The sequence below is a fragment of the Corylus avellana genome, chromosome ca1 (genome assembly GCF_901000735.1).
Source record: "Corylus avellana chromosome ca1, CavTom2PMs-1.0".
Taxonomy (NCBI): domain Eukaryota; kingdom Viridiplantae; phylum Streptophyta; class Magnoliopsida; order Fagales; family Betulaceae; genus Corylus; species Corylus avellana.
This window is the reverse complement of record NC_081541.1, coordinates 17,378,656-17,399,320: the sequence shown is the minus strand read 5'-3', so window position 1 is coordinate 17,399,320 and position 20,665 is coordinate 17,378,656. Positions and strand designations below refer to the sequence as shown.

The window sequence follows — 20,665 nt, the reverse complement described above, 5'->3', positions numbered from 1 at the left end:
ATAGTTTTTATATTTTTATATTTTTTTTTCCCCTCTTTTTTGCTCTTAATTGCTGAAAATTTTTATTTTCCAATATGGACATAAATTTCCTTTAAATTAGTTTGAAAAAAATATTTTTTAACATATGTAAAATAGTGTCAAAGTGTCTATAAACATTTAAAATGTACATTAAATTCTTAACCCCATTAATAATAGTTTACTAATTTAAATTAAATTTAATGTGCATTTTAAATGTTTATAGATTCTTGACACTATTTTATATGGGTTAAAAGATATTTTTTCCAAACTAATTTTGAAGAAATTTTTGTTCTTCAAATATTACATAAATCATTATTAGAATATATATATTTTTTTCCGAGTCATTATTAAAATGAAGCGATCACAAAAAAAAAAAAAAGAAAAAAAAAATTTCTTTTAAGAAATTTTTTTTTTTCTTTTTTTTTTTTTTATTATTATTTTTTTTTTATTTTTATTTTTATTTTTGGTTTTTGGAAGGGATCACAGAGAAGAAAAGGAGTAAAATACAAAGCACAAACAAAAGCATGTTTGCTGCATTGCAACGACCATGAGGAACACCAACAACCATAGCAGCGAAGAGGATCAGCGGAAGAAAGAGAGCACTATCGCAAGCCTAGATTCCAGGTTCAACCAGACCCTCAGAAATGTTCAAGGGTACGAATACCCAATTCCCTAGAATTCTCATTTCCCATATCTCACTCATATTTGCTTGAATTGTGCTTAAGATTTGAAAACCCATGTCAATAAAAGCTTCTGATCTCTCGAGGAAGCACGTACAAATTCAATACCATGGTTTCGAGAACTTCCTGTTGTCACTTCTTGATGGGTCTGTGGTGTCAGATTTGGAAAACCCCATTTGAATATTGGTTCTAATCTGTGAGATATGGCTTGTTGATCTCTCAAACTTATGATTTGGTTGAGAAAATTCATATGGGTCTGGTTGATTTTGATGTATTTGGTAGAAATTAGTCAGGACTTTTGTAATTGGTAGGATCTGTGCATTTGGGTTGGGTGATTTCATTGATGCTTTGCTTCTGTTTGGTTTCTGAGAAAAATGGGGATAAACATTTTGAATGTGAAGTAAAACTTGGGATTTGAAGCTTTGTTTCTTTTTCTATCCTAAGTTAGCTCGGTAATCGAATGGAGTTGAGAATTAGTGATAGGAAATTCATTTTACTATAGTCGGTTACTTTATAAGAAAATGCACTTGGGGTGCTGTGGATTTGAGGTGGACTACTAAGTACCTGTCTCTGTCTCTGTTTCTGGTGTCTCTCTCTCTCTCTCTAGTGGCTTTCTAATTGCATGACTATGTGTTAATTTTGAATATCCGGAAATTTTTTTACCATTATTATTGTTATAAATATGCAGTGGCTCTCTTTTCCTCCAAATTCTTGGCCTTCATTTCATTTTTTTTAATTGCTTAGATTTTATTTTTATGCACTCTGTTTTTAAATTGGTTAGATTCACATTGCATTAGGTCGTCTCAGACATATAGATATATGAATGCTTGTTTATATTATTTGATTATGTCATTTTCTACAAGTGTTTGAGTGTTTCGAGTTATGTCTGTATATGAAGAAAGCTTATTATTTGATATCTATTTGTGGAATGGTTCTATAATATTTAGATAGATTAGCTATATACTGCCTCATATACCTGTTTCTTTAGCATCTGACTGATTCGTGTACATGCCTTCTTTTGTAATATATTTTTCTTGAAAATCAATAACATTAGAATTGTATAGTTTGTTCTATAATTTTGTTTTTTTGGTCTATCTAGGTTGCTCAAAGGCCGCAGTATTCCTGGTAAGATATTGCTGACTAGAAGATTAGATCCACCAGATGAACCAAGTTCACAAGAACGGTCTCCCGAATATATAAGGAGCTTCTCAGAAAATGATGCTGGCTCTAGTGATCGCATGGCCAAGGAAGTAGAGGTAATAGTGACATTCATTTTGTCCAATTATTATTCTTTTTATGAACATATGATGTGTAAAAGTTATATAATTGAAAATTTAATAAGTGGAACTTTTACGCTTAATGTAGGAAGAAGTGCAGAGCACAGGCAAGTCAAACAATAACACAAATGTCAATAAGTTAAAAACATCAAACTTGGATGTTGAAAATATATCCAAAGAAGTACAGAAGTCCACCATGGGCGCTAGAGCTACAGATTCTGCAAGAGTTATGAAGTTCACGAAGGTTCTTTCAGGGACAACAATCATATTAGGTATTGTGATTTTTAAGTTTCCCTTCTCTATCTGTCACTCCTTCCCATTTCTAGTGATGGATATGTTGGTGGTGCATATCCTAGAGTATGATGGGTCTTCAGGTAGATGTTGAGATGCTAAGGCTTGGTGAAATTATGCTGCATGCAAATTTAACTGTGTTTTGATACATTTGAACTTTTCAACTTCCTCTTTTCCAAGTAGTAGTGACTACTGGATGTTTTTTGGATTGCTTTTTAAAGTGTGATATAGGGATTTTTTTATGCTTCTTGGTTTCAAAATTTTGTAAAAAATATTCTTTATCCCCAGAATCATGTTATCTTAAGGCGAACGTGTTAAAAGGCTGTAGCATATGAAGAGCAGAAGATAATCAAATCTGCTACACCCACCGTCTGCCCTACTTTCAACCTGTTTCCAGCGTCCTGTGCATCTAGATAAACTTCTGGTGTTGCCTAGTTTTTTCTGTGTCATTCTGATAGTAGTTGTGTATAGTAACAGTTTTGTTCCCATGAAACCGAAGTCTAATGGGCAGCCCTTTGCACAATGTGATCATTCTATTAAATGATTCTAATGGAAAAACCCAATTTTCTAATAAAACATTCAACAGGAACATAATTTTTTCCACTAACAGTAACATGCACTTTGTGTTGATGCAATACCAAATTTATCTTATTGTGAAAATAAGAATACAGGAAAAAAGATTATTGTGTTTCTATGACATGTTCTATCCTATCCTATCATAATAGATAGTGGCATCTTATTATTTTATCAAAAACCAATTCGGTGCATGAGTCTGGTGTACGTGAGTTTCCTCTGTTTTTATGAAATTTATTATATCGATTATTACATATAAAAAAGCTTTCATTTTGGTAGTTTGAGTTTCTATTTTGAGTGAAAATTTACCTATAGAAATGACATTTTGGTGCTAATAGAGGTTAGGATCTCTCTCTCTCTCTTTCTCCCACACTCTCTTTTGTGAAGTCTATCAGTTCCTTAATTTTAATGTAAGTATGATTTGACGAGCTATAACATTTCTCATTTGAATTTCATTTTGTAGAGAAGTTACGTGAGTTAGCTTGGAGTGGAATACCAGATTATATGCGCCCTGGTGCGTGGCGGCTTCTCTTGGTACGTTCGAGTGGTCTAATACTGGCTAACATTTTAAGAAGCAGTGACTGGAAATCTTTGGCTTGTAATCTAGAGTTGCTTTTAGATGGAAATTCCAGACTTGTAATGAAATGTTTCTTGGTTTCAGTGGAAAGCTGTGAAATTAGATTTCTTGTCCATTATGCTGATAAAGAATACCTATTTCACAGAAGGTGTTAATGCCACATATATATTATAATAATGCTCAGTGGTCAATTGTTTGTTACCCCTGATTTTATCTCAAATCTTTAGTTTTTAGTGTACCTAATTTTTTTTGAAGTGAGCATCTATTTTGGGATTCTAGATGCTGCATGGATTTGGACCCTCCCATGTTCGTGGCCAGAGCATGACCCGTGTTGGTGAAATCTCAGCCATAATGTTAAGTGGGTTGATTATGATCTTATCTGTCTAATGGGTGCCACTGTCAACTAGATGGGTCCTATTAAGTTGTTGCAAGATCACGGTTATACATTTTTTTTCGTGTAGTTGAGATTTCCCTGACATGAGTCGTGTGAACATTAGAGGATCCAAATGATCAGGTAGAAATCCCTAATTTTACTGAACTGGTGGGTTTCATAAAGGTGATAAATTAAATATCTTGGAAGGTCAACTTTCCTCTTCGTGGACAAACCATCACATCTAAGTTCAGGAGAAACCTAATGTGTCTTGTCACCTGAATTTTCTTATTCAATTAATTTTGTTGCTTGTTTGAAATTTAAAATGAACTGACAACAGGGATATGCACCGCCTAATTCAGATAGAAGGGAGGGAGTTCTAAGAAGAAAGCGCCTGGAGTATCTTGACTGTGTTTCTCAATATTATGACATTCCAGATACTGAAAGATCAGATGATGAGATCAACATGCTTCGCCAGGTTTTTTCAACTGAATTCTCCATTTTCAGTAATGTTAATCTATTCTGCCCAATATTTGACAAATCGCTGATGTTGTTCTTGTTAGATTGCTGTTGATTGCCCACGGACTGTACCTGATGTCTCTTTCTTCCAGCAACTGCAAGTTCAGAAATCCTTGGAGCGCATCCTTTATACGTGGTTAGTCTTTATTGTTAGTTGCCGGTGGCTTTTATGTGTCATGTAATATGTGCATGCGTGGGGAAAGAGGAAACAAATGCACTAACTAGTCTTTTCAAACTAAATTTACTGAATCAAGGGAAAAAGGGCTTTGACCTGCTTTTTGATTATTTTATCAAATGATTAAGTCATCTATAATTTTCTGATTCAATTCTTGCTTCTGCATTGGGTTACTGCATTGCTACTTCTCCGAATATTGATAGACCTATCACTGTTCTATTGTTTGCGATTACTTGTGCTTTGCGCCTGTGCAGGGGTTGGATTTTTTTGATAAGTAATTCAATCTTATTAGAAGCGCAAGGGTTGGATGTTCAACCTATTAAAAGTTTGAATTTAGTACTAACTTCGTCTTGTTGGTTTAATTTGTATTTGATTTATTAATTCCGATTATATTGGGATTGAACGTTTAGGTAAAAATTAAGCTAAATTTGTTTTTATTTTTTGGGTAAGTAATTTAAAGTTCCTCAGTATATTATAAGTTTAGAAAATATATTGTTAGATCCTGTATCTATTCTTGACATCTACATATTTCTTTAGTCACGGATTGAGTCTTTCAATTTGACCTGCTCATAGCCCAAGCTTTGTTTGACCTTTTGTTCTTGCTTTTTGGTGCCTCCATGGAATAAAAATTTCCTGTACTCTTATAGATAACCAGTTGTGCTCAGCTTGAATCTACCAATAGTTTAAAACAAACAAATCGCAGTACTGGTTTGTAGGTGTACTGTTTACTGCAGAACATGCAAACCATTGGCTGTTGAAGTTGTTAAATAAAATGACTTTGGTTCAATAATTCCTAGTTTGGGCAATTATGTAGTAGTTCACTGTTCAAAGAAAAGTGGCTCTATTTTTTTATTTTTTATTTTTCTAAATCATTGAGTCATTGTCCATTGGGCAGTTATGTAGTGCCTAGCTTTAGTCTCAAATGATGGTCCATCTTTGTATCCTTGGGGGCCATTAAATTTCAGGTTTCTGAAGGTTTGAGTCGGATTCTGTGTTATATAGGACTGCTAGAGTAGCTCTGTCTTCAAACTGTAGTTATAGTTCTTTAAATATGTTGTCACATGATTTTTGTATTGTACATTCAGACCGTAAGGTGTGAATGACAAAGATATGACGAACTCGTTTTTTGTTATCTGTGTATATATACATGCACATATTTTTCTTCACACCAAAATTATGAAAAATGTGAGATGTAGGGCTGATCAGGATGGGTTTTCAGGTCTAGGGTGATTTCCATGGGGTTTAATGCTGTGGTCTCTTGACATGTGACATGTGAAATGTGTAAATATAGATAGTGGGCAGGGTCCGCAGGGACATAATGGCAAAGCTTATTAGTAGCCATGAATTGTTTGCCACTTTTTATTCTAGCATCGTAACTCAATTTCTTGCCTATAATTTTAGTATTTCATGATACATACATATTATGAAGGGCCTCCATATAATCTCTATGTATTTTCAGAATTATGGCAGAGCACTAACACATGGTACATGCATGGTCTCTTGTGCTCAAGTTCATTATGCAAATATGTTGACTTCATGACTTTTTGATGCAGGATATAGTTCAGTACTTATGACTAAGAATTTAAGAATTTTGTGATTGGTTTAGGGGAAACTAACAAATCTGAAGTAGGTCTGTGCAGATTAGGTTTGTAGGTTGGGTTTGGGGCTGGAATAATCTGAGTAAAGGGGATGGAAAACTGCAAACAAGTAAATATTAAAAAGGGAAAATTATAATTTACCCCCTTCCCCCCCAAAGTTTCACTTATCAAAAAAAAAGTTTAACCTGATTTGCAATTTGACCATTCGATCTCTAATGTTTAAAAATTTGCAATGTAGCCACTCCGTTAACCATTTCCGTCCAATTTGACTGGAAATTTCTCACATGCAAGGCACATGCATTTTTTGGTCTAAAATTTCCAAAATTGCCCCAATGTGTTTTAAGAAATTTAAAAAATGCCTCCAATTCAATAAACCAAAATAAAAAAATAAAAAAATAAAAAAATAAAATTTGGGGTTGGCTACGGCCACCCCCAATCTGGCCATTTTGGGGTGGCTGGCTTGGCTACTACAAGAAGAATTACATAGAGCCGAGGATCTATGTTAAATTACTAGTTATCACAAAAGTTTAAGCTTATAAAAAGGGGTAAATTTAATATATATTTACATATTAATAAATATATTAGAGTCGAGCTTTGTATGATTTTGTTCATGAACGTTAACCAAGTCGGGCCGGGTTTATACGAGTATGTATCGTTTAATAATCGATCTTAGTTTCGTGTTCACGAACGACCCGTTTAATGATCATGTGAGCTTGAGCCGAGCTTAATTGAGTCAAGCCTGCGTATGTTCACGAGTAGCTCTATTCATTTAACAGCCCTAAGTGGTGGTCGCATTTGAAAATCCGTTTGGTAACTTTTTTCTAAGAAGTGTTTTGCAGTATTTTTGGTTTTTTTGTCAAACAACCTTTATTAGATATTATTTTCATAATTATTTTACCATCTATTGCTGATGGTCTTTGCATCAAAATAGCATCTCCTCCCCTAATTAATAAGGGATGGAGGGTAAGGTCATGGTTTCAATCCGTATGGATGTGTGAGTTGTGCCTATGAAAAAGACTAAAGGAAAAAGAAAATTCTTTTACTATCCATGATTCTTATGCGTGGAAATTGATAGTCAAACACAGATAAATAATTATGTTTAATATTATGAATTGACCAGAGCACAAATATATGGTTGTGACCCTGTCTATATATTTTTTTGGAGTTGAAGACAGAAAAGTGTGGTGTTTTGCTGTGTAAGCGTCCTCATTGGAGTATTTTTCTTATATTGTCAGAGTATTAATCGGTTTATCTCTTTTCTCTGTTCCCTGATTTCTTTCCAGGGCCATTCGGCATCCTGCAAGTGGATATGTTCAGGGAATAAATGATCTAGTTACACCCTTTCTAGTTGTTTTCTTGTCTGAACACTTAGAAGGGGGTGTGGATAACTGGTCAATCTCTGATTTATCTCCAGAAAAGATCTCTAACATGGAGGCTGATTGCTATTGGTGTCTATCAAAGCTGCTTGATGGTATGCAAGACCATTACACATTTGCTCAACCAGGAATTCAGAGGCTTGTGTTTAAATTGAAGGAATTGGTTAGGCGGATTGATGGTAATCCTTTCTTCTAACCTCTACTTATTATAGGGCTTTTTATCAATACTTATCAAAAAAAACTTATTATTGGGCCTCTTTTTTTGCATTAAATAAATTGATTTACACTGTTATACATAAATTCTATGCTTGTATTTGCTCTGTGCCTGTGCATGAGGTGTGTATGTTGGGTAGAAATGGATGTGGGCCCAAAACTTGCTCATATCATGTCATAGTCATTCCAGTGATGTCCATAATTAGTTGATCTTCAAAATTTTTGGTTCATCCAAGCTAGTCAAATTCAATGAATGGTTGTGGCTTTATGCATAAGAAAATTAAGACTTTTGAGTTAGGGCATCCTGATTTTGTTAAGGCTAGTGCGACTAGATGACCTTGGCGCTCTATTTTCTCCACTCATGTCTCTTGGTTTGAAACCTGCGGTAAGACTATGGTTTGCTGTCTAACTGCAATGCAAAAGGTCAGCTGATTGAATAGTTAGAACAAGGTTAGTTGGGTTCATCAACTTTCACCTCATGAGGTTTTCCTTGGCAAGTAAAGTTGAATGGTAGCTTGCAAGTCCCAACCGTTCCCACTTATGTTTGTATGTGCAGCACATATAGAGAGGGAACTTAAGCTAAAAAGTTCCTTCTGTGCTCTACTAAGCATTTCTTATGATTTAGATAGTAGTCTCATCTGTATTACTAAACTCTTCTTTATTTCCATTGCCGATGAAGTTATGATCATGGGAAAAATTTAACTGCGCAAGTATTTTTGGATAAAAACATTGACAATATCTACTTTTTAACCTACCCAAAGCACTTCCCACCTTTCTCTTCCATCTTTTACTTCTTCTCTCTCTCTCTCTCTCTCTCTCTCTCTCTCCACAATTTTCTTCTTTTCTACCCCCTCTATTAAAGAAAAATGCCTTGGCATACACACCGACATTTGCCAAGAGACTAGTATAAATTAATTTTAAGGTTCTTCTGAACCTGTTTCTTGATGTTATGGTATCCAGGGTTGCCTTAAAACACTACTGAATCTGTTCCAGATTTGTGGAAATAGATGTGTTTTGCTCATTTTACAAGAAATTCAATCTTGCTCTTTTTCTGAGCCTGTTCTTGATGCATCTGCCGCTGTAAGATGATATGTGGGCTTAATTTGTGTGTTATTACAAAATAACAAAATGGTGGATTGAAATGGAAATTTGAGTTAATTAAGCCATAATGTCATGAAAATGTAACATTGGACTGTCACTCATACAGCAAAGCAGAATTTCTACCGTTTTTAGTTTTCATTTAGTGTAACCAATATTATATGCCATGAGCTAATTCGACAAGTCCATTGTGGCTATCCCCTTTTCAACAATTTAAATGTAATTAGTAATGTCTGTTTAGTATTGATTATAAATGCAAAAAATTCTTCCCTAGAACTCCAACCCAACTCACAAATAGATTTCAGTATGCATCTTACTGTGAAAAAAATGTGTAATTGTTAATTTTGCAATTTTTGAGAACTGTTTCTTTAGGGGGTTATATTTTGAATATAGAAAATGGTTAAATACTTTATTAGTACCTGGGTTTGCACATTTTTATTTTTTTCCACGTGGGGTTTAAGTCCTATCATAAATGGCACCTAACTTACGGGAAAAGACCAATTTAGTACCTTTGTTAGGTTCCGTCACATGTGTCATCACATAGAAATGCCACGTGTGTCCTAAAATAATAATAACAAAAAATAAAACCTAAAAAAAAAAAGAAAAAATGAAGAAAAATTCTATGGTGGCCGAAGCCACCCACCATGGCCTTTTCGGCTACCCCTATTTTGGTCATTGGGGGTGGCTCAGCCATGGGGGTGGCCAATGGGCAAAAGGGGGTGGCTTCGGGCTTGGGTGTGGTTGGCCACCCCCTTTTGGCCATAGAAGCCTCCCCAGGCTGGTCACCCACCCCCATGGCATCTGGGGTTGGCTCAAGGCCTTTAAAGCCACCCCCTTTTTCGGCCATTGAGGGTGGCCAAACCGCCCCCAAGGCCCTTGGGGGTGGTTTTTCCACCCCAGACCGGCCTTGGAGGTGGCTGGGCCACCCCATAAATTTTCATTTTTTTTTAGGTTTTAATTTTTTAATTATTGTTAATTTTTTATGACATGTGACATTTTTATGTGACGACACATGGTATTTCGTTAGTTTGGGCTAACAGAACCTAACAGAGGTATTGAGTTGGTTTTTTCCCGTAAGTAAAGTACCATTTATGAAAGGATTTGAACCCCAAGTGGGAAAAAAATATGAAAATGCAAACCCAGGTACTAATAAAGTATTTAACCCTATCGAAAAGAGCATATTTTTCATAGTCACTCCAAGGGCTTTGATGGGAAAGGAACTTTTAAACAGTTGTAATGAATAGCTTTCTTGGGTTTCCGAGATTGTTCTGGTGATGTGGTTGGTGAAGCATCTTCCCTAGAGTTGCATTACCAAAATTGTATGTCTTATTAATACTACCCATTTGTGTTGATGCATGACATGTAAAAATTGCCATAACCTTACCATTTCAATACTTCTTGTTTTACAATTATGTCCGTCCATAATATGCCAGCCCTATTGACAATACCACTTTTTAAAACTCCTCTAGAACCTGTTTCAAGACACATGGAGGAGCAAGGGCTGGAATTTCTGCAATTTGCTTTCCGCTGGTTCAACTGTCTTCTAATACGCGAGGTTTGCTTCTCCAAATGCATTTCATGTATTATGAATTGCTGTAATCTTCATCTTAGGATGATATGAATTTATTAAGTGAACCAAATATGTAAGCTCTAGGTTGCTTAAGTTGTAGCTGAGAACATTTGCAGCAGAACTTTGGCCGTGACTTGGTGCTTTTATCGTTTATGCAAAGCTAATACAGGTTCTGTCTTGTTAGATACCTTTCCATCTCGTTAGTCGCCTGTGGGACACATATCTTGCGGAAGGAGATGCATTGCCAGATTTCCTTGTATACATATTTGCCAGTTTTCTTTTGACGGTGAGATGTACTCTTGCTTTTGCGCTCATCGATCTCTGATTATGGTTGAAAATGTGTTTCTGGGTAAATGTCAATGTCAGTGTTCTTTTTGATGCCGTTGGGTAAATAGTGAGAAGTATAAAAGGCAGGCATGTTTCACGGCTTTGTTTATAGAAGAGCTTATATTTCGCATGATCTTGCAGTTAAACACCAATTGCTGTCTAAAATATTCAATCTACCATCTGGGTGCCACTTTTGAACTTATCATTGTGGTGTTGCTGTGAGCTTCTCATTTTGTCTTGCTATTCATGTGCAGAACCACACTGGCCTTTTTAGTGCTAATCAAAAAATACCTTTTCTATGCTGATCCATGGAGGGGAAAAACTTTTGAGTTTATGTAAACAAGCTTCCACATTACATCTAGAACTTAATATTGCAAGATTCAGCAGGTTCAGGCTGTGTTTTATTCTTATGCCAAATATTCTGGCCTAAGTTGTTACCTAGGTCATCATTGCTCCAATGTGTTGCTGCACTTTATCCCTATTCCTGCAACATCTTATCTTTTTTCAATTTCATTTTTGGCTAGGAAAAGAAACAATAATTTTTTTTAAAAAATTGGCAGAATGATATCTCCTCTCATAATCCTACCTATTTCTGAAAGCAAATCTGTCATTCTAAAACTGATATTTATCAGCAGCGTGTCCTATTCTAGCCATAGCTTCAGCTGGTCAATTTGTTTCCTAGTAAATGTGATTTTTTGAAACTTTGCAAATCATTTATGACTACCATTAACACTGTCAAGAACCAAATGTGGAGAATATGAAAGTCTGTCTCCAGATAAATCATTTATGGTCTTGAAAACATTTTGTTGTATAACGGTGAGGATTGTTGTACAGTATGCGTTTGCGACATGCAATTAATCTGAGTAAAGTTCTCCTACGTTATCAAAAAAAAAAAAAAAAACATTTTGTTGTATACCATTTGGTTATGCCATTTTCTCCAGATAAATCTCTGGACAATTGGCTCATCAAGTTACATTTTCTTTTGTGATAGTGATTATATTTCAAATTGTTAAAATGAGCTGTTACCTTATATTCAGTGGACAGATAAGATTCAGAAGCTTGATTTCCAAGAATTGGTGATGTTCCTTCAACACCTCCCAACACAAAACTGGACTCACCAAGAGCTGGAGATGGTGCTTTCTAGAGCATTTATGTGGCACAGTATGTTCAACAACTCCCCCAGCCACTTAGCTAGCTAAAGAGAAAATTGTAATATTCATTATTTTTTCTCAGTTTGGAATCTGTTTTTTCTATCTTGAATATCTTTTTCATTTTTTGCTGCCGTTTAGTCTCTATAAATGTTTGTTTTTTCTCTTCTTCCAGTGGAGGAAACCAGCCCATGTTCTCATACGAATTATGGCTTGTAATATCTGTATTATTAGGCGTTTCTTTGTAGATGTACTTTGACCAGAGAACATGGAAAAAAGAAAAAATTAATAAAAATAATTACTTTCTTGCACAACAATTTTCAATTTCTTGAATGGAGTTTAGAGGAAATCCAATGTTTTCTTACTTGGTTACATCCTTTGCGTTCAAAGTCCTGGTAACTGGTGAATTCCCATGCACCTTCAGGCAGGTTTACTTTTCTTATTTGTTTGGTTGGGTGCCTCAGACCAAACTGAGTGTCTGGGACAATTTTTTCTGGAATTGGTTTGTGCCCCTCGAGATTTAATATGCTTAAGGTTTTCTTTTCTACCCGGTATCTTTTCTTGGCTTCGGACAATGTAACCCTACAAAAAAACACAGCCTCTGGTGCCAGAAATTTGGGTACACGACGCAACTCACATAACATGTTTAACAAATAGGTCATGTTGGGTTGACCTTGATAGAATCTTGATCGGTTCAATCCTCAATCACATATCATAACTGCAACATATAAAAAATAATTTAAATTGCACTACTAAATAATAAACAACACAAGCAATTTTTTTGTTACAAAGTGAAAAACTGTAGGAGCAAATCATAGGTAGCCAAATTTGGAAAATCATTATCATGAAGAAGATCAAAAGTACAAACAAAGAAACATACAAAACCCCCTTTGTAAATCTAAGATTCCGTACGACAACAAACTTCTCGTTTGCCTCTGAGTTAGCCAATCTTTTTCGAGTGCATCTTCTCACCGACTCTTTGGGTAGGTTCTTTTATGGTCACGGGAAGCGTATGGTATGGTTTGATACAACTCAAAAATAAAACTCTCAAATTGTGAAAAGATTCAAGCTTTTAGAAATCTTCACTTCATGGAAACAAAGGTGAGAGAATGCACATATCTAGAATGATTCTAGGGACAAGGTTCTCTCAATCTTCCTCACCAAAGAAAAACGATCGAAGCTTGCTTGAGAGAGTTACAAGAAAAACAAATAAACCAAATGAGAACAAGATTTGGAATTTACACTCTCAACGATTTGCCTTTGCGTCACGATGGAGACTACTCATGTCGTGATGCGTGGGTAGGGTTCTATCACTAAATCTTTTACATTTGGCAGGTTTTGCATGAGAGGAGTCATGATAGCATTTGAATGAGCTATGCACAAGACCAAGCCGAGAGCTCTCTATGGCTCCTTACCACTTAGCCGTTGTGGCGAACTTTGAATAGGAAGGTGCAGTACCACTCTAAACACCCGAAAAGTTTTTACATTTTCATACCGAAACACATGGTAATGAAAGGAAATAAACATAAGATTTTGCACTATTTCACCCTACTTGTTCCTTATTTGTGCTGAGGCACTGAGTTCAATGTTGTAATGGGCGGATGATGTCGGAGTTTTAAGGGGGGTCCCAACATCTAAGAGGGGTCCTCGCCTAAACCACCTCTTTTTTTGTTGACGATAGTCTTCTATTTTGCAGAGCTGATATTTGTCACTGGGCTAGACTTACAGATATCCTTCGTACCTATGAACTTGCATTGGGCCAACGTTTAAATGCATCAAAGACAGCTATTTTCTTTAGTCGTAACACTTCGGAAGGAGTAAAGGAGCAAATTTTAGAAGTGGCAGGGATTTCGAGTTCCCAACGGTACGATACCTACTTGGGCCTTTCAGCTTTGGTGGGTAAGTCGCAGACTAAAGAGTTCAAGGGGATCAGAGATCGAGTGTGGACGCGGCTTCAAGATTGGAAGCTCAAATTCCTTTCCCAAGCAGGGAAGGAAATTTTGCTAAAGGTAGTCATACAAGCAATCCCGACTTATTGTATAAGTGTCTTTAGGCTTCCCAAGGTTTTATGCCCAAATATCAACTCTCTTATGCAAAGGTTTTGGTGGAGAGCGTCTCATATTCCTTGGATGAGCTAGAGTAAATTGGGAGAGTCGAAGGAGAAAGATGGTATGGGTTTCCACGACTTAATGAGCTTTAATTCGGCTCTATTGGCAAAGCAAGGGTGGTGCCTTTGGAGTACACCGGATAGTCTTGTCTCGAAAATTATGAAGGCGAAATATTACTCCAATAATTCTTTTTTGGATGCTCCTTTGGGGCATAAGCCCTCATTCGCATGGCGAAGTATTTGGGGGGCACGGGAGTTGCTTGAGGAGGGGCTGTTTTGGAGGATTGGGAATGGGAAAACGACGCAGATTTGGGGTGATAAATGGGTGCCTTTACCTTCCACTTATGCTATACAATCCTATCCAAGGGTCTTGGCCTTGGATGCAAAAGTTAGTGATTTAATTGATAGTGATACAAAAGGTGCAATAAGGCACTTATCGAAAAGATTTTTGGGTCCAATGAAGCATCGGCGATTTTATCTATTCCCCTTAGTTGCACAAATCGGGATGACCGGTTGACATGGAGGGGCAATTCTAAAGGAACATTCACTGTTAGAAGTGCATATCATATTGCTAAGGAGAGACAGGCAAGACAGCACCCGAAGAGTTCGACTAGAGGGGAATTGGGGGAGATATGGCGGGCTTAATGGAAACTGAGTGTGCCTAATGCTGAAAAAAATTTCCTGTGGAAAGCATGCCACGAAATTTTGCCTACTAGAACCAACTTATACAAACGTAAGATCATTACTGATCCTCTACGCCCTTTCTGTGGTTTAGTAGAGGAGACATGTTTCCACATTTTGTGGGAATGCCCCTCGACCAGGGATGTGTGGGGTGGCGGTGGTAAAAAACTACAGAAGAGTTCCTATGATGGTCCCACGTTCTATCATCTAGTGAAGGCAATCTTCGGCTGTTGTGCAGAAGAGGAGATCAATCTGTTCGTGACTCTGGCAAGGAGAATTTGGTTTCGACATAATTCTTTGCTTCATGGAGGTTTGTTTGATCACCCAAATGCTCTAGTTCTTCAAGCTGCCGTTGCGGTGGATGCTTATGTGTCAGCTCGTAAAAGTCCAATGGGGGGAACAAGAAATGGGGTTCAAGTTAGCTGGCAAACCCCACCTTTTGGCTGGAATAAAATAAACTGGGATGCCGCGATCTGCAATCAGCAGGGCAAAACGGGAATGGGAGCTGTTATTCGAGATTCAGAAGGGAGGGTGATAGCTGTACGTTGCTTGGCGATGCATGGCTATCTCGATCCTTTATCGGCGGAGGCATGGGCAAGCACTCAAGCTATCAGATTCTGTGCTGAACTGGGACTCTTTAATCTCTATTTGGAGGGGGATGCGATGGGGGTGATAGAAGCTGTTAAAGCAGAAGGCACAAATTGGAGTAAGATCGGTCATTTAGTGGAGGACATGAAATTATTGCTCCAAGATTTATCACCATGGCAGATGCCTGGAGTGGGTAGGTTGGCAAACTGTGCTGCTCATACTCTGGCTCGTTGTGCTGTTAGGGAGGGTCTTGCTATGACTTGGATGGGAGATTATCCAGAATGTATACGGGATGTTATCCTACGGGAGCGTTCCTTTTCCTTATAGTCTGATTGAGTGAATAATATATGCAGCAGTTTTTCTCAAAAAAAAAAAAAAAAAAAAAAAAAGATTTTGCACACCGAATGTAGCCAATTCCTAGAACCTATTAGACCTCACATGATCCAACCCACGTAACCCATTTAATAAACAAGTCGTGTTGAGTTGACCTAAACATAACTCATTTCAACATGTATATAGATTTAAATGCTACAAAGACAAAACTAACTACTTGCACTAATTTATCTTAGTATACAATGCTTAAACACTACTTGGCTGCTACATCATTAGCAATTGATAAAATTTAATTATTACCCATTGGTTAAGCAGTTGACACGTAATTGACCTGTTTATTAAACAAGTTAATTCGGGTCAAATTGTACAATACCTTAATCCACTAATTTTGAATTAAATTCATGTCAAGTTTGTAAGCCGTATAAAAGATTGTCAGCCTTAAATAAAAAAGCTGAAACAGTGAAAGCCTCGCTTTTGAGTATTAGGACTATGAATAAGCGTTTTCAGGTTAAAGGATAATTTTACTGGTAATGTAATCTGAGTTCATAAAACAATGTTTCATTACTTGGAAATTCATATTCATAGATAACATAATACTTGATACTTGTACGAACATTTGTTTTGTTTAAAAAGTATTATTTCATTTGAGAGTAGAACTTACTATTTTTAACACAACATCACCATATCTGGTGCCAGGCACATGTTCTCTAGAGCCTTTTGGCATATCCAGTTTTTGTTAAAATCAAATGGAGAATTAAGCTAACTACGTAGGTATTGACAAAGGCATGGCCTAGAAATGTGCTGATTTATTCTTCATAAAAGAATAACATATTCCGTTGCACCTCATCATCTTTACTCCATTGAGCCGTTGACAAATGCTTCAACAAGCGACAATGAGAGACTGGCCAAGTCTATTGCCTCATGGCAGCTAAAATGTAGTAGAGTACTGTGAGTTTTCACACAGGATTGAGCAATTGCCTCTTTCGCTGAAACATACAAGAAGCAAAGTCAGATACTCAATATGAATGAACACAAAATCCATCAACTCTTATTCATGCAACTGAATGCATTTGAAAGTGGCACCATTCTACATCAACAAGTGAATGCACATGGGAAGTTTTCGTTTCTCATACAGAATTGAAAAGTGCATGTTTTTATGGGGAACAACTACTTCAATAAAGCAATACATGCTTCTTTTACTTAAATGTATGGAGAAAACAAACACACCCCTTGTGCTCTTCCTTCAACTGCCTTATCTTGGAAATTGTTTTGATCGGTAAATACAACCCATGCACCTAAACAACATTCAACCCATGACCTCATCCTCTATCTTGTGCAAGTTAAAAGGTGGAGATACCATTTGGTCGAAAGATCATTTGCTTCTTATTAGCAACTAAGTAATGTCAAAGAGTCTGACAATTTGAAAGGATTAAGAGATATCTGGAAAGGAGCAAGAGAAGACAATGGGGGGAAGATTGGAGTATTCTAAAATGATACTAATAATTGGAAATTCCAATAAGCTAGCCATATTGCCACGCAGTGCTCCACACTCTATTGCGATTGAAAAAAAAACTAGGGACTGCTCTAAAATTTTTCCATGGATTAGAAATCTCGTGGGTTCCCAGCTTCATTGCATCTATGGCTTCTACAAATGACATGCAGTGAGAAATTTTCTTCCCATACTTCTGCCCTGATGTGGATTATACTTCATATAACAGTCAGAGAATACAGCCTGGTTTTCCTAGATTAATGAAGATACATGGGAAAAATTACCTTAACTTGTGCTGTAGAGCCAAAAATGATGAACATGAAAGCATAAAGACTTAAAATCCTTACATATTTCTGTTCGACTTCTCCAAGGAATTTCTCAGGCGAATCAACATATTCAGCACATTCCTTCTTTACCATTGCTGCTAGTTCTTCTTTTCCAGCCTTCTCAAGGTTTCTTATCAATATCATAAACGTTAACCTATCTGGGGCACAACCTGATGCCTTCATCGATTCATATGTGTCCATTGCCTTTTCTATCATACCCACTTGCATGTATGCTCCAATCATCTCAGCAAAAGCCCTTGTGTTGGGTTGTAAGCCTTCTTTCTTTACTTCAGAAAAGAGCTCTTCAGCCATTTTAATCAATTTGTTCTTTCCCAACAAAAGAATCATGTCACAGTATATGAGCAAATCTGGTTCGTACCACTCTTCCTTGCGCACAAATTGGAAGACCTAAAACCTTATTTATATTAAGATAAAATACAAATTCCAAAGAATGAATATTCAACTGGTACAAAAAATTGGGCAATCAAAGAAACGTAACAGTTAACAGTAGGCCAGAACTTAGTCATACAGCCTTCTTGATTGGAACCAGCATCTTGGAAACCGGGTAAACTGGCCAATTTGATAGGAAGGACAAGGAACCAGCAACTCTATTCCAAAAGCTAAAAGATATTTCCTAAAGCAATAATTATCTAATTCACGCATCTGTTTTGGCAAAGCACTCAACCTGGTTACCTTGTCAAAGAAGTTGCCAGCTTGACAGCCTGGGAAAACTAGAAGATTCCATTGGTTATCAAATATTGCTAAAGAAATCAAAAGAAAGCCATTGATATCATACAACACAGGAGACACCTCAATCAAATACCTCACAGATACATTCCCTCTTTTTCTTTTTTGAAAAGTAATGTTGTATAAATTAAAAAAGTGTAAAGGGTCGCAACTCTAATACATAGGAAGTATACAAGGGAATGCCTAAGTAGAAAAAGAAAAGAGAACAAGAAAGTCAAAAAAGCTAATCACTAAAGGAGGAGCTAAACAAGTAGCTATCCAAGTAGAAAGAGACCAAAAAAAAAAAAAAAACCAGAAAAAGAAAAAGAAAAAGGACTTGAACTCCTCCACAAATTTTTTCTCATTTCTTTCCCACGACAAGCACTACATAAGGCAAAGAAGAACCATTTTCCATACGACAGCACTCCGAGAACGACCACCCGTCCACCAACAGGCAAACATTTTCTTAAGAGAGTATTCCCCATTTTCTTATTTTTTAAGAATCCTGAATAAAATTTCTGCTAACAAATACATTATCTAATGACAAAAATACCCAAGAATTGAATCTAATACAGATGAATGGTGTGGTAACCAAGAGGATCGTGACAGTGGATTATTTCTGATTCAAAAGGCACGGCTCATGTTAGACAATAAACAGACAACGCATTTTCTTCATGGTGTGATTAGTTTTGGATTATTACAATTTACCCACATTGTAATTCTAGTACAATTGAATACTTATGTAGGTCCCAAAAGGAAAAGAACAATGAACGGAAGCAAATTAAAATGAAATTCACACAAGCCGAGTTTCTTAATATTTGTTGTTCATAAACAACAGAGTTCTACCAGTCCTAAAACAATCAGTAAATCAGTCATTTGAATGTTAAGTATTTTAAGAATCCAAGAACATTTTCCATCCAAAATTTCATTAGGGGCTAAGTCATACTAAGTTATACTCATATATTCTAAAACAAATGTAAAGTTAACAAGGAGCAACATATACCTGAAGGGCCAAGTCCAGTTGATTTTGTCTTTGCAGCTCAGCCAAGGTGTCCAACAAGTCTGCCTTCAAGAGCCTGCTGAGTCTGCCATTGAAAACCTCTTGTAATCTGGGTGCGGATGATCTGGCTAGCTTCAAGGAATGGACTGCTTGAATGGCTTCGGAGGATAGCACGCTTTTCCTCCACAGAGGCTTTCTGGGTCCGCCCCTAAGGCCGCAGGTCACCACTGAAGAGCGTGAGTGGTAGGGTCTGGGGACGTTTTGGAGAATTCCCACTCGAGGGAAGTGGAATTTGAGGGAGCCCATCACAACCAAGTTTATCGAGGTGAGAGAGGGAGAGAGAGAGAGAGAGAGAGAGAGGGCCTGTCCTGATGTTTCAAATACATCAACAATCTCCTCAAGTTCCTCAAATATGACAAATCTGTAGGTTTCATGACTATTGTTTTATTTTTTAATATTCAAAAGGTTATGCCAAATAAAAAAGTTAGCATATTGGTAAAAAATTTCAAAGATATTTTTTAATTTTTTACTCTAAAAATGGTCAAAACGTGTTTTTAGAAAAAAACTTAAAAATGAGTTTTTTTTGGGCCCTTTTTTTTTTTTTTTTTTTAATAAAAAAACTCTACTTCTCAACATAATCCCAAACATGTTTTAAGATAAAAATGTAATAAATGTCGTGAGATATATATATATATATATATATATATATATTTTAGAATAATGCTACAAATCACTCTTTTATTACTCTTGTATCCTTCTAAGAATGATTTGACTCTTAAAATCACTATTGAGCTTGTAATTAATCATTATTGGATTTTGATCAAATTGTGATTTTAAAAGTCACATTGTTTTTGGAATGACACAAGAATGATACAAGAGGAACTAGAATTAGGGTTCGTTTGTGTTTGCGATTTAAAAACGCAGTTAAATGTTTGTCAAAATCGAGGTTTTACCTTTAAAATCACAGTTTAGCCTTTAAAATTGTGTGTTTTCAAAAAAAAAAAACTCCTTACCTGCAATTTGAAAAAGCATATTTTCTACATTTTTAAATCGCAATTTTTTTAAAATGCAATCCCAAATGATTTACTTTCTGCGATTTGGTTTAAAATTGCATGTTAATGAAATCACAGTCCCAAACACACTCTTGCACCTCTTGGTGCTTTCATAGTGTTCTTTTGGTCCTAAATATTATTTTTCCAAAAATTAAGTGAGAGAAATAAGAGAAGTTTCTTTTTTGACCTAGGACCAAGAGAATACTGAGAAAACACTAAGAGAGCACTATAACGCCTTAGTGAAATCAATTAACTGATAATTGACTCCATGCTTCACCTCACAGCCTTATTCCTCTCAGAACAAGAATCAGGAATCTCATTGTGATGCACCGAGAGTTTATCATCCCAAGACCAACCTCTGCCCTTAAGCATAGAAAATCATTTTTAACCCTCAAGGGAGTAGCTTAACCTAAAACCAAGCCTTCACTTGAAAATTAGCTCTAGAAACCTAAAACTAACTTTCTAGCCGAACCAAATGTCGAGAATATGAAAGTCTGTTTCCAGATAAACCATTTATGGTCTTGAAAACATTTTGTTGTATACCATTTGGTTA

The 20,665-nt window shown here is 36.3% G+C and overlaps 2 protein-coding genes across 4 annotated transcripts; one reads left to right on the top strand and one right to left on the bottom strand.

The window, feature by feature from the left end:
• Positions 1-516: 516 nt before the first annotated feature.
• Positions 517-12,121, top strand: LOC132189462 (uncharacterized). Of its 3 annotated transcripts, XM_059604210.1 has the most exons (11): positions 518-672; positions 1,798-1,954; positions 2,064-2,247; positions 3,303-3,373; positions 4,127-4,264; positions 4,350-4,441; positions 7,362-7,633; positions 10,235-10,320; positions 10,520-10,621; positions 11,700-11,871; positions 11,986-12,121. In XM_059604210.1, exons 1-10 carry the CDS (start codon positions 566-568, stop codon positions 11,859-11,861), a joined length of 1,371 nt encoding a protein of 456 aa, XP_059460193.1. In that variant the 5' UTR covers positions 518-565; the 3' UTR covers positions 11,862-11,871; positions 11,986-12,121. The 3 variants fall into 3 exon arrangements, with proteins under 3 accessions (XP_059460203.1, XP_059460193.1, XP_059460185.1); XM_059604220.1 differs by lacking the exon at positions 11,986-12,121 and having other exon boundaries at positions 517-672; positions 11,707-11,832; XM_059604202.1 differs by having other exon boundaries at positions 11,700-12,121.
• Positions 12,122-16,123: 4,002 nt separating this feature from the next.
• On the bottom strand, positions 16,124-19,428 carry LOC132185643 (protein THYLAKOID ASSEMBLY 8-like, chloroplastic). Its single transcript, XM_059599409.1, has 3 exons — positions 19,064-19,428; positions 17,356-17,742; positions 16,124-16,505 (listed from the first exon to the last, which is right to left on the bottom strand). The coding sequence occupies exons 1-3, from the start codon at positions 19,364-19,366 to the stop codon at positions 16,476-16,478; spliced, it is 720 nt and encodes a 239-aa protein (XP_059455392.1). The 5' UTR covers positions 19,367-19,428; the 3' UTR covers positions 16,124-16,475.
• Positions 19,429-20,665: the final 1,237 nt, after the last annotated feature.